The sequence below is a fragment of the Salarias fasciatus genome, chromosome 5, assembly GCF_902148845.1.
Source record: "Salarias fasciatus chromosome 5, fSalaFa1.1, whole genome shotgun sequence".
Classification (NCBI taxonomy): Eukaryota; Metazoa; Chordata; class Actinopteri; order Blenniiformes; family Blenniidae; genus Salarias; species Salarias fasciatus.
Window position 1 is genome coordinate 4,931,574 of NC_043749.1, and position 13,362 is coordinate 4,944,935.

At 46.5% G+C, this 13,362-nt stretch overlaps 1 protein-coding gene across 3 annotated transcripts in view; it reads right to left on the reverse strand.

The window, feature by feature from the left end:
* Positions 1-13,362, reverse strand: part of magi1b (membrane associated guanylate kinase, WW and PDZ domain containing 1b) — a 138,618-nt gene that overhangs the window by 36,889 nt on the left and 88,367 nt on the right. For all 3 annotated transcript variants that reach the window (XM_030092786.1, XM_030092787.1, XM_030092785.1), the window contains 7 exons: positions 13,081-13,323; positions 10,481-10,706; positions 7,661-7,743; positions 6,849-6,884; positions 3,053-3,110; positions 2,150-2,286; positions 66-185 (listed from right to left, as the gene is read on the reverse strand). In XM_030092786.1, the coding sequence (XP_029948646.1) occupies positions 66-185; positions 2,150-2,286; positions 3,053-3,110; positions 6,849-6,884; positions 7,661-7,743; positions 10,481-10,706; positions 13,081-13,323 (903 nt within the window). The remainder of the gene's footprint in view (positions 1-65; positions 186-2,149; positions 2,287-3,052; positions 3,111-6,848; positions 6,885-7,660; positions 7,744-10,480; positions 10,707-13,080; positions 13,324-13,362) is intronic.

Genomic DNA, 13,362 nt, shown 5'->3' on the forward strand with positions numbered 1-13,362 from the left:
CTGGAAGCAGAGAGGTAATGAGCTGCTCCTTTCAACACTTCTCCTCCACACATGCCGCGACTTACTCTTCTGTCCCATGGCGTTGGTGACCGGGGGGCCAGTCTGGGGGTCCCTGTAGGTCTCCTGGTGGTTGGCGGCGTAGCTGGCCAACGGGGCGCCGGCCAGCGTGGAATCCTCGATCCATTCTGCAAAGGCAAGACACGTGGTCTCTAGATAGAGGCTGGACAGGCGCAGACGTGGACTACTCTGGACCGGATTAGACTGCTGTGTTCAGGAGGGAGTTTGTGAAGCTGAAGGAAGTCTGTTCAAAAGTGAATCAAGGACTGAACTGTTGGGTTACGTTTTGGTCCCTGCTGATCTTTCAGGTCATCCGGATGGAATCCAAACTTCGTTTAGTGTGTAGTAAGAGCTTAGTCTGTTCACATTTTAGCTGGAGATGCATAGATACCAGTATCACCAGTAACATCTGGACCAGCAGAGTTTACCTGATATCACTGCTCAGTGGATCCAGGAGGATTTTACTTCAAGTCCACTTACATGCTCCATGAGTTTTAGGGCTCACACACCAGCGATGCTACACACTAAACATGATTTTGTAGTCTCTTATGGTTATTTAAGGATTGTTATCCTTTCTTTGTTCTTCTCCACATCTCCGGTTTTACTGCGGTGAAAGCTCACTGAACGGCTAATACGCCATAAAACAACAAACAAATGCATTCTTTCACCTTGTGAAATGTTTACTACAGTTTCATATCTCACCCTTAAGATTGAAGAGACCCCAGGACTCTTAATGCGGTCTCACATTTCTCACAGGTGTGTGTGAGAAACGGTTATTTCTTTATTCCGGCGACCATCTTTGATGAATCGCCTTGTTACAGAGCCGTGGCACAGATCAGGCTGCAACCTTCATTAATATTCTCAGCGGTGAGATAGAATCGATGCAGACATGAAGGGAAGAGGAGAAACTCTGCACAAAAGGAGATTTGAAGAGTGTGTTCTCAGACGGGCTAAAAGTCAGCAGGTAATTGAGGTGAACCGGATGTTTTCTGCTGAGTGAGCAGAAGGTGGAGCATGATGGGAGAATTCCCTCGTGGCCCAGATCGCACTCACAATTAATTTCACCGAGGGGGCGTCTGTGAATGTTTAAGGTTTAAGACAGGATGCAGGAGTAACCTAATTCCACCTATTTGTTGGGCTCTGGCAGCTGTTCAAGACGAGGTGCTTTCGCCGTGTTATTAGCGTTATTACTGGAAGCACTTAGAGCTTTATTAAGTGACACAAATTAGGAAGGTAAGACTCTTTAGCAGGCAGATCGTTTTCAAACTCACCTGTCGTCGCCTTAGGAAGAAAGAAGGCTTTCAAGTTATTAGCGCAAACGAGCATCCAGAAGGTAGCGCGGAAAACAGAAATTAACTTCAAAAAGGCTGCGCCGTGCAGCCGCAAATAATAGTTATGCCTTTATGGGAGAGCACTTAGCAAATCATAAGGCAATAGCAGGCAACAGCAAGTAGCACAGCAGCAGTATTGGTATAAACCAGAGGCGATCGAAGAGTCGGAGGAGACGGGGCGCCACGGCGCTGTCAGGGGGAAGGTGGGGGGGCGTGGGGATGCCTTTTCCCAGCAGGAATTCATCTTTCCATTTTGTGAAGCAATTATGGCACAAAGAAATATGTGGAAGGTAAAAATTTTTTTATATCATTATCAAATACATAATTTAGATGGAATTTTGTCTCTATAAAGACCAAACAAAATGAGAAATGTTCAGGATAAAGTTAATTATTGTGACACTTTTATGATTTTTAATCAATACAAACATTATGCAGATGATGGTGATGTTTTCATACTTCCAGATGTGAATCTGCTCTTTTTCAAAGATTTTTCTTGATTTTTGTGCCTCTGACTTTTGATTTTATGTTAAAAGAAAAGCAGGTAGTCAAATGAATTAAAATTAAAATTCAATCTTACAGTTTTTGGGGAATTAATGCATCTATTGGAGTTTTTGACGCCATTTCCCCTCCCACACTTTGAAAACCTCTGGCACAAACACACACATCCGCGCTCACACTCGCACGAGCACGCAGTCGAGCCATTCACACACATGAATAAAAAGAAAGGAAATGACGCCCTTGGTGGGGGCTTGTGAACGAACCTCGGATGTAGCGCTCACCTTCAGGTGGCTGCTGGCTCTGGGGCTGAGGCTGCTGAGGCGGCGGCTGCTGCTCCAGCTGCCGGCGCCTCTTGGCCTCCAGCACGGGATTCTCATACTGGGTCTTCCTGTTGATGTGACTTTGGGACGGCGGAGGGGAGGGGCGAGTGGACGGGGAGACATGGAGGAGAGGATCAGGTAATAGAGGAGGGAGGGAGGGAGAGATCAGGTCAAGAGAGGGAGGGAGGAGAGGAGGAGCACAGCGATGAGCTTCGATTAATTGTGACACGAGACACACGCGCTCAGCCTTTTCACGGAAACCGCGTCTTTGAAAAGAGCAGGACACAGTCACGTCTGCAAATCACGTCAAATAAAGCCCTCCAGCGATGACGGCTTAATTCACAGACACCTCTCATATCACAGACCCGGCCTGCCAGCTCCGCTAACCCAACCACAGCTGAGGAATTAAACCTGAACCATCCACAGCGTGAAGAAAAACTGAATAATATATGTAGGGAAAGTATTTCAGACTCACACACAAAAAAAGAAATGCCACAGCTCTGAGCCCCCAGGTGCTGCTTTGAACAACATCAAAACACATGAAACATATTTGTAATAATGCTGAAGCCCACGGGCGTCACACAAGATGAGATCCACACATATGCGCACGCAGGAAACGCACGCTCGCTGCACATTCTCCCCCAGTGGTGGCGATGAAAACAAAATGGCCTACATTTCCAGGACCGAAAATAAAGCGGAGGCGAAGTCGGGCTGTGGTGTGAGAGCAGACTGTAAACACACGGGAGCGGCGCCGATTTACAGTCGGGTTCAGAGCAGCGTGTCGCACTAAAACTCCGCGTCGTGTTTATGTAGTTTTCTGTGTCAGCACGCCGGCGTTTCACTTACTCAACATAGTAGACCCCGTAGACTGGATCGTCTATTTTCTCCCATCCAGGGGGGAGTTCTGTTTAAAAAAAAGAAGAAGAAATAATGAAATACGTGAAGCTGTGAAGTTGTAAGTGTGTGTGTGTGTGTGTGTGTGTGTGTGTGGGCCTGTCAGTCAGCCTCCAGGGCCGGCGCGGCTCCACAGCCCCGCTGTCTGTCCTCCTCACACCGCTGACATTTCCACACATCAGACAAGAGCAGAGCGAGACCCCCCCACTCCCCCCCCCGGGCGAAGATGGAGGGATGAGCGGAGAGTGAGAGCAGATGAAAGGAGGAGGGAAAGAGGAGAGGCGGAGGGGTCGCCGAGAGGGGAAGAGGAGTCAGGAGAGGCAGGTGCTCGTAAAGGACAGAAGAGCTATTTATACCTTTGATTCTCCTCATACTCTCCATAAATATTACAGAACCTCTTACAGATCCGGTGTTGTGCATCTTCCTCGCCCCCCCCAACACGTGACGGAGCGATTCCGCTGCGGACCTGACTTCACCTGACCCGCCCTCCTGCATCTCGCTTTGAATCAGGATTTCATCCAGAGCTTACACAGGCTCACATTTAACTGGACGTTTAACAGAAGCTGCTGCTCTGCGTTGAGCATGCTCCTGAAAGTCGGCGCTTGATCGCAGGGACTGAAAAGCAGATGGAACAATTTCATCCTTCCAACCTCAACTCAGCTGGAGCTGATAGTTTAATATAAAAAGTCAACTGAACGGAGGAAGATGCTCTACAGCAGAGGTGTCAAACATAAGGCTGGTGGGCCAAAACAAGCCCTACAAGAGGCTCCAATGCGGCCCATCAAACCACCAAGCAAAAGGCAGAAATTTCAAAGATTTTTCCAACAAATTTCTTCAGAGTAGCAGAGAAAAAACTGAGGCCTGAGATGAGATATCGGAGATGCTGCCATGAAAGATCGTTGCCATCAAACTCGCCTTAAAGCCATGCTGTCAAGAACGTTTCAAGAATTTCCCAGAAGGATAAATAAACTATTTCTAATCTATTCTATTTTGTTGGGATGAGATTGTAATGAGACATTTGGACATTTCACTGTAGTTTTCACCAGAGGTTTTCATTAAAATTAGTGACGTATGCTGATGCTGCAATCATTTTCCAGAGTAATGGTTGTATTTTGCAACAACAGAGAAAAACCGATTGGACCGATCCGGCCCACTAAAGACGAAATTGGATTCTGTGTGTGTGACTGGACTGAAATGTGTTTAACACCCCTGCTCTAGTTTGAATATCTCAATTATAAACTAATGATTTTGTGCAACAGCAGCTCAGAAAAATGACTTAAATGCAGAAATGAAAATAACCTTTATCGAATGCTGTTAATGAATCAGGTAGTGTGGGTACAGGCATCAGTTATCATGGCAAGAATTAAGGATGCGCTTCTTCTGCTATAAACCAGAGTTCAGCGAAATAATAACTGTTAAGAGACAGCAGCTCATGAGAAACCCAGTGAGCTCCTGACGTGGTGAACCCACCATAACGGCGTGTTGTTTTGTTTTCCACAGTGAGCTCCTTGTTGCCAGACCGCGATGCCATTAGCTCTGATTCACATCCAAAGCCTGATTACAGCAGCATTGATTATTGGCCGGCCTCCATGCGGATAATGTCTGAGGCTTCTAATTGGCTACAAACACAGATTGTCCAATATCCCTCCCCTGTGATGTATAAGTTTTACATATTATTACCCTGGACCAATTCAATGCCCTGTGCGCGAGTAGATTGTAATTATAATCATCCCCCCCCCCCCCCCCCCCCCCCCCCCCCCCCCCCCCCCCCCCCCCCCCCCCCCCCCACCCCCTAGTTTCTAATGAGGAGGCTCCTTGGTGGAGTGGAGTCAGGAGCAGATGCAGTGAAATGAGGATGCTGCTGAAGTGCTCTTGTGCCCAGCACCACGGCTCAGATGAGTCAGACAAGTCACCGGGCCGGCGGCGGAGGCCAACCGCTTCATGCACGCGAGCACGCTCGTCGTTTTTGTCTTCTCAACAGCAGGCGAACGCAGCGACAGACAAAAGGGGAGCCGAGGAGGAGCGCGAGGTTACAGCGGAGAGCGGCGGCGGGGGCGAACGCACGCCGCCGAATTATCATTCAGATGTTTTGAGCTGGAACGGTAAATGGGATGCAGTCCCGCCTCGCCTCGCCTCGCCTCACGCAAAATTTTAATCACCCACTTGATTTCACAGCGCGCTCGTTCCGCCGCAGGAGGAGCACCTGTGTGTGTGTGTCTGTGTGTGTGTGACAGCAGCAGCAGCAGCAGAGGACGTTTAAGATCTGCAACCGTCTCTTAAAGTGTAACACACCTCTCGACGTGTGTGTATAAGCCCAAAATAGAAAGACAGGCGGGGAAATAAACCTGTCCCATTTTCTAAAACACACTGTGAATTCAAGGCGGACGTCGGCCGTGATGAATTACACGTCTGCATCTCATTCTCTTGATACAGTGGCGTGATTGATTTCTCCTGAGTAAACCGTGAGCCGCGGAGAGGAGCTGTGCATGGAAGAATTTCTCGGTGTGTGTGTGTGTGTGTGTGTGTGTGTGTGTGTGTGTGTGTGTGTGTGTGTGTGTGTGTGTGTGACACATGCTTCTCCTTGGAGAGCTCCAGTTAATTGGGTTTCTTTGCCTTACCTGTATTGGATTGTGCTGATCGATACTTATCGAGCACGTTCGTCCAGTTGTCTAATGGACGGGGAACTCGTCTGATCTGCTGCTTTTTAACGCCTGATTTCAGGAGTTTCACAACGGCAGCTGCTGAAGAACCAAACCGACGCACGGTTTATCTCGAGATGCATTTTGTCTGCAGACGTGCCAGAGATGTTTCTCTGCTGCTGACCTCCTTCATATTACATTTAGTAAATTTACTCATTGTTAATAAAGGAATATATTGATTTGTGGAGCTTTAAGGGATGATGAAAACCTGAATGCGGTCTATAAGCCTTTCACTAAGAAAACTTCTCTTTTTAACCAAATATAATAAAGGGAAGGTTTTTGTGCAGTTTTGTGGACATTTCTGATGTGTTCTCATCTTCTGTATGTCAGTCCACCTCCAGTTTGAATCAACCTATGATGATGATGATGATGATGATGATGAAGGCCCGCGACAATCATTACTCTGATATCTCCTCAAATGGAATGACATCATTCATTGCCAGGGCGTAACGCCGTCTCCAGACACCATTTATCCTGCAACAGGAGCCCTCGCCGCTCCGTCTGATAGGCTGGTTAGCGATGCCGATGGGCGTCGGGGAGCAGAGCGGCGGCCTGTTGCCGTCTGGCTCAGACAGACACGCATTAGGAAAATCACGGCCGTAACAATCCCCCTCGGAACCGCCTCGCCCTCTTATGTGTGAAACGACGATCCCGCTGATGGGCCAGGGTTTTCTGCCGGCTGAGTTTACGATGCCGTCGAAGGCCGCACGCAGAGCGCATTCACCCAGAGTGACATGCTGAAGGGGAGGCGGGAGGAGTGAGAAGTGAAGTGGATGTCAAGCATCATGTCTGGTTTGTAAATGACGGGAGGTCCAGTCACCTCCAGACGACTGTTCCAGCGACTCTGGACGAGTCACCGGTGGCGAATGTGATTATGGAAATGCGCTCTGGGAATCGTACTGTTTAATTTTCCTCCTCTAATGATTCTTCAAGACAAAACAGAGGACACAATACAACAATGTGGGCTAGAAATACGAGACAACTCTGGTGCGGCGTGAATGAAGGGTTTGGTTCAGACTGAAGAAGAGACGACGGCGTGCCGTTCCTACCGAGGTCATTGTCCAGCTCCTCTGTGTGTACCCCTTCTGCTTGGCGGGACGGACGGAGCAGCAGCAGCAGCAGAATGGCAGAGAGAGCAGGAAGGGGCAGAAGAGGGGAGAGAGAGAGACACACATCTGTGGGTCAGATGGGTGTAATAGCAGCATCTCGCCACTGGGTGGCAAGATTCAATCAAAGCTGTGGCCCTCATGTGACCACCCATGTTTACAATAATCACTCTGCATGACTTCCCTCCAGACGACCGAACGGAGGTTGGTCTGCGGTTTGGAACAAAAGTCAAGCTAGAGGAAGAGTTTTCCAAGCTTGAAGCAGAAACCCAAATTCAAGCAAGCAATCAAGCATCATGTGTCATTAAAATATTGTATCTATGAATGTGTAGATCATATATTAGAGGTAAATATCCTTTTAACATGACGCCTGAGATTAAATTCAAGCTGACTGTGACTTGTTCAGGCAGTTTGGATCAGATAGCAGTGATTTGATGAAAGCTGTGGGGTTTGGAGAGGGAGCATGGAGGAGCAGCACTGCCACCTGAACGCTGCTGTGACCCAACACTGACACCTATGGGCCGGCAGGGGAACATCCACTCTCCTCCACTCTCCTCAAACCCCAGCTTCACTGAGAAATCAGTCATTTAATGATTTAACACTACTGAGTTGAAATCAACAGATTGATTTCATACAGAACTTCATCAACTTAGCATATTTGTGTGAATTATTTCTGACATGAGGGCTGAAACTAAAAACATCTGACATAAACATCTGAACATGCTGAAATCAGTTGATCGTAGAGAAGGCCATACCGTCGTCTTCACATTCTTCCAGGGGTTTCTGAGGTTTGTCCAGGCACCGAGGGTCTATCCACGAGGTGGTCTTTGTGTTGTGGCTAAAGAAAACACACAAGAACACCATTAAATGACAGTTCGCAACAGAAACACGGAAGTCTTCATGTCATCAGATCTGCTCTGTAGAGGTAGAGAGTGAAAAACATTCTTCTTTTTACTTCTCTATCTTGTAAAAAATTGTGTAGTACGTTTTAATTCATTTGAGACGTACTTGATCAAGAGTGGATTCAAGTTTATTGAACCACTCAGATCATGGAAGGGTCTGTTATCCGGGATGAATCTATTTTATGATAAACGTAAGAATATTTTACCAATATGGAGGAGAAACCTGGGTTTTAGTGTCTTTCCCAAAGACATTCTGAGACAGGGACGAGGCGAAGTCGAGATCAAACCTCCGACGATGTGATTGGAAGATGTTTCAATATCTGATCCACTGAAAACCAGCTCCAACCCGGCTCCAATCCAGCTCACCAAACCACCAAACAAAGAAAATATTCACATTTCTCCAGAGGAGTGGACGCTACACTGAGTCTTCAGTTGGGATATCGGTGATGCTGATATGAAAGCTAGCTACCTCTGCAACAAAACTAGCACTAAACTTGAATTTTTGTAAAGACATTGACATTTTCACCACATAATCTGTAACACAATAAAAGAAAGTGACACATTTAAAATGTAAAGGTCACTATAATAACAATTTTACGGGTCTGGCCCCTGAATTTAAATGTGTTCGACACCTCTGGACCAGATGAAAGTTCAGGGACAATTAGCTGGAAGTGAACACTGATCTGTGGGAGATCTCTCAGAAATGTGGGATTTTGTTGGCTTTAATGTGGATCTTTAGGTTTCTCTGGCTTTGTGAAAGTTTTGACTTAAATCATCTTCTGATTTAATTTCTTTACATTCATTTGCCTTTAGGAGGACATGATGCGTGGAAAACTGCACTTTTCGTAGATGATGGTGTTATTTTGTCAGCACTGCACAGATCCTTTCAGCACGCACGGCTCTTATTCACTGACATATGTCTGCTACTTACAGCATATTTCCCCAGAATTACATGAACTGCTCAGAAAAGCAGAGTTCAACACAACATTACACGTCACACAATCGGATGAATGCATCCAATAAAGCTCCACTTGTGTATGCTCCTGTTGAGGATAAATGATAAAAATTACATTTAATCTACAATAATAAACTGTGCGTGTCCTGGAAACACTGGAGTTGAGCTGTTGTTACCAGTCATTAAAACACTCGCAGAGTTTCTACGCGCAGCGATAAACATTAAAACCTTGGTTTTGCCAATACGTCACACTGTGCACAGACATAATGGATAAAGTAAATGAAAGTCAGGGTCCTCCAAGCCTCATTGTGTTTGTTTTATTATAGATATTGATTAAAAGGGGTTCAGTCTTTCATTACTTCTGCTCTACAACTCAGAAAACGGCTCAGATTTGTAAAGTCAAATGGATCAAACAATAAGTCTATGTGCTAAAAGGTATTGCATGTATTGTTTGGTTATGTGGGGAAAAAATACTAAAGGGAGAAGATGAAAAAGGAGCTCAGAACAAGATGAAGCTGCACAATACACTGAGAATTGGTCAAAATATCAACAAGCGCACTGTACATATCAAAAGACTCACTGAGCCGGAGTGAATTACAGTGTGGATTCAACAAATTTAGCCAATCAGAAGTCCGAGCTTCCCACCCACTGGGTAAACATGAAGGTCAGAGGTCACTGAGTGTGCAGGATGACTGCATATCACACGCTGAGCTGATATCTCTGTTCACACTCCTCTCCTGAGCGATAACCGAGCTTTCTGGGTAATGACTGGAAAGCGGTGAGCAGCCCCGTCGCCTGATCGGAGCTGAGACTCCTTCACACCCCAAGAGGGTCAGATGAGTTTCTTTAAAATCAACCCGGACTGATTGCAAACGGAGGTATTAAAGTCACACAGTGAAAAATGAAGACGACACTATTAAAGGAATAAAGTGGATGGCATTATGGGTGACAGGGACATCTACGTCTATATATACATTGGTGTCATGAACTCACTGTAGTGGACGGACGATTACATATGAACGAGACAGAGGTGAAGATAAAAATAAATGTGTGGACGTGAGCGGGTGACGACTGGATCCGAGTCCAGCCGCCACTGAGTCACAGAGACATTAAAAATCCACTTTAAGACGCTTTGATTGAAACAGAGACGAACGCAGGAACAATGCTTCACGTCTGATGGCCCATTAGCGTCTGGAAAATAGTCCAGTCCACGCCGTCAGCGTTTGTTTACAACGGTAAAAGAAGTCAAGGTGATCTCAGGAGGGGACTGTTGTGGATAATTACGTTACAATGCAGCACAAAGACAAGGTAATGATTCACTTCAACAGTAAATTAGCTGTAAAAACTGAAAATAACGTCACATGTTCAATGGAGCAATGTTTTTTGTAGCATCTGAAGTCTGTTCAAGCCTGATGAGTCTCAACGAAAACACCTTTCGTTTGAAAGTGCGACCCGTTGTTTGGTTGACAGTATCTGCTTGATTGTCCAACCTGCAAACTCCACAACGCCAACTTCCAATGAAAGACAAACATGGAAAGTGTCTGGATTCTGGAGGAATTTGCTGGGAGCTCAGTTCAGAAAGTTTAAAGCAAATTTGTTAAGAGACACTGAGATCCAACATCCACACCTGATCTACATGCAGTTAGGAGATTAAAACTAAATCCAATAAACAGTCGAGTACGTTGAAATTCAAGCCTTTTTTTTTTTTTTTTACTTACTCTATAAAGTAGACCTCTCCGTTCTCGGTGTAGGCCATCTCCCAGTTGTCCGGCAGAGGTCCCAGCGGGTCCTCCTCGGGAGGATGGCTCAGGTGAGAGTGTGTTTGCTGTGTGCTCTCCGTGGTGGCCGTTGGTGAGGGGGTCGTCCCGGCGTAGGACGGGTCGCTGTGGCGGGGGGCGAAGGGCCGCACTGAGTGATGAAGCTCGTCTAATTCGCTAGAGTCTCCTGGAGGGGCCCAGAGAAGAGCAGGGAGAACATCTCTTAAGTCTTTCCCATCCTGCTGACTGTGTGAGAGAGGCAGTGGTGTGGAGAGCAGAGCGCTCTCCATCGGTAAAGACATGCGAGGCCTGCTGAGTGGGCAGTTCACACCTCCGCTCGCGGCCTCTGAAGTGCTACCACCTAGCTTCCTGTTATCTCCTTTTCACACTCACACTTGACTGGCACCCTCGGAGCTCGCACAGCCGCAGACGGCAGGCGAGCAAGCAAACAACTTTTGGTTCCACCTTGGAAAGGGAAGAGGAGCACATGGTGGGAACAGCTTCAGTCTGGGCCGAGCCGCCCTCCGCACCGCGCCTGCCGACCCGCTAACACACAGGCGGCCAGACGCTTCGACCAGCCTTCTCTAACTTGAAATGTAGACTTCTGCTCAGTCCTCCAGCCTCTGCTGCCGGCAGCCAGATGGCACTATTCTACATTTTTGGATGCATTCAAACCCAGATAGCTCTGAACTCACCGATCAAAGAGGCTCTTGTGTACTGCAGGAACCAAAGTGCTCCCCTCTTCCTCTCTTTGTTCCTTCTTCTTTCCCCTGAGCTGATCCTCCTTCACGACTCACAAACCTTTTACTTCTCTCCCACCCTGACTCAACCCCTCCTTACTCCCCTCACTTTCATTTCCTGGTACCTTCTCCCCACTTCCCTCCCTCCCTCCCACTTTACCCATCACACCCTGCTGTTCTGTTCTGATCCCACCCGGTCTGATGGTCCTCGGTCTGCTGCGGAGGACAGATCTGCCTGTGAACTCGCTGTGAGAATGTGAGAGTTTCACAAACAACAACTGCAGACGTTGACTGATTGCAGGCAAAGTCTGAGAAGGTGGAAAAACCTGTCTGAAAGGAAGAAAAATAAAAAATGGAGACAAGCGTTTATCAATAACAACTGTGACGCTTCATTTTTGGATTGTCGCCTGTGTGAAGACGCCAAACTTAATTTAGTCTGGAGCGCGCTGGCGGCCCGGGGGCCCGGTTCCAGCCCGGGATTTTCTGTCCAAATGAATGAAAACTGCGTCTGAATCGATTGGAGACAAAAAGCTCTTAACGCCCAGGTTCAGAATGTGCTTTAAATGTGTCTTGAACGAACATTTGTTACTGGATCCCACCTTCCTGCTCGCCATGTGAAGCTGCCTAACAGGGGAAACGCAGAGGAGACCGCCAGAGAAGACCACTGAGCAGACTGAGGCTCTGCAGGGCGGGGGGCTTCAGAAGCATTCTCTGAATTATATCGAAATTAACTCTCTTCTTTACTTATTTAGATTTTACTTCCAGCTAAAAGGAGGTATATTTGTTACAAGAAATTTTAAAAAGGAGCCACGCTTAATACTGAAATACGTATTGAAGCAAAAAACTCACTAAAAAATAAATCAATAAATAAAATCTCCATAGTCAAGAGTTAAAATTCCTTAAATCATCATGATGAAAAAAGGGCAACAGAGTGAGTATGGCTAAGGTTCATTCACATGGTGTTTCAAGTGAAAACACATTGTTTTTATGTTATATTTACTCACACATGCGCAAAAATAGTGTTTTTCAAAAAGTTGCGTGTTCTGTGGCTACGGGCACCGCTGTCATGTCAACGTACAAAAAAAAACACAACAAAATTTCTGTTTTACTTGAAAATATCATGTAAATGTGGCCTCAAAGAGTTAAAAAAGACACTTTACAAGCTTAAAAAAAGATAAAACCCAGGCAAAACGGCCAAAATAACTAAAATCCGTATTGAAAACAGACTCCACTAAAGGCTAGAAATGCTAAAACTGTATTCAATCACTCATTCTAAACTGGATTTAAGTGCTGAAGTCTGCCGAATTTCTGAAACCTGAAAAGCAACGAGCTGATTCTTGAAGTGTTCTGATGTAAACTCTGTGGCAAAAACACCTTACATCACACTATTTCACATTCTAGCAGTAAACGTGAACGTGTACAGGTGCTTCTTTGCACTGAAAACATGGGGGAAATTTGGAAATGTCACCAGTCATGATATCATTTGTAACCCAATTAAGATCAAATCAGGTTGTGCGGTAAGAATATGAAACCATGTCTCAAATTACTCAGATTTTATCCTCCGTTAAGTAAAAACCCAGAATCTCAAATGTCACCAGGTACCTTGTGAAAACTGATTATAAACTGTCATTCATACACAGTGGGGGGGGGGGGATTGGAAATGGCATTTTTATAAAGGGCATAAATTAAAAATTAAATTCCACTCTGACTTGCAATATGCAAATAAGTTTTTACATGTAAATAGTGAAAAAGTAATACTATTTCAACAAAAAGCTGACAGTTCAACAGAAACGGCGGCCCGTGGCGCGGCGCTGTGCGTACCTGTGAAGCTGCTGTTCATGTCAGGGAGGTCGTCGTCGTCCTCCGGCGGCGGCTCTCCAGGCCCTATTCCAGCATTGTGCATGTCATGGTAGGACTTGCTGCGTCGAGGAGTGGAGTGCTGCGAGCCCGGCAGGCTACTGCTGAGCCCGTCCGGCACTGGGGCATCACCGCCGCTACCGCCGCTGCTGATCACTTTCCCACTGGGGGGCTGCACGGGCGGCTTGGGCGTCCCATAATAGTTACCTAGGCAACGGAGAAGGAGGGGAGGGTGTCGGGGGGCAG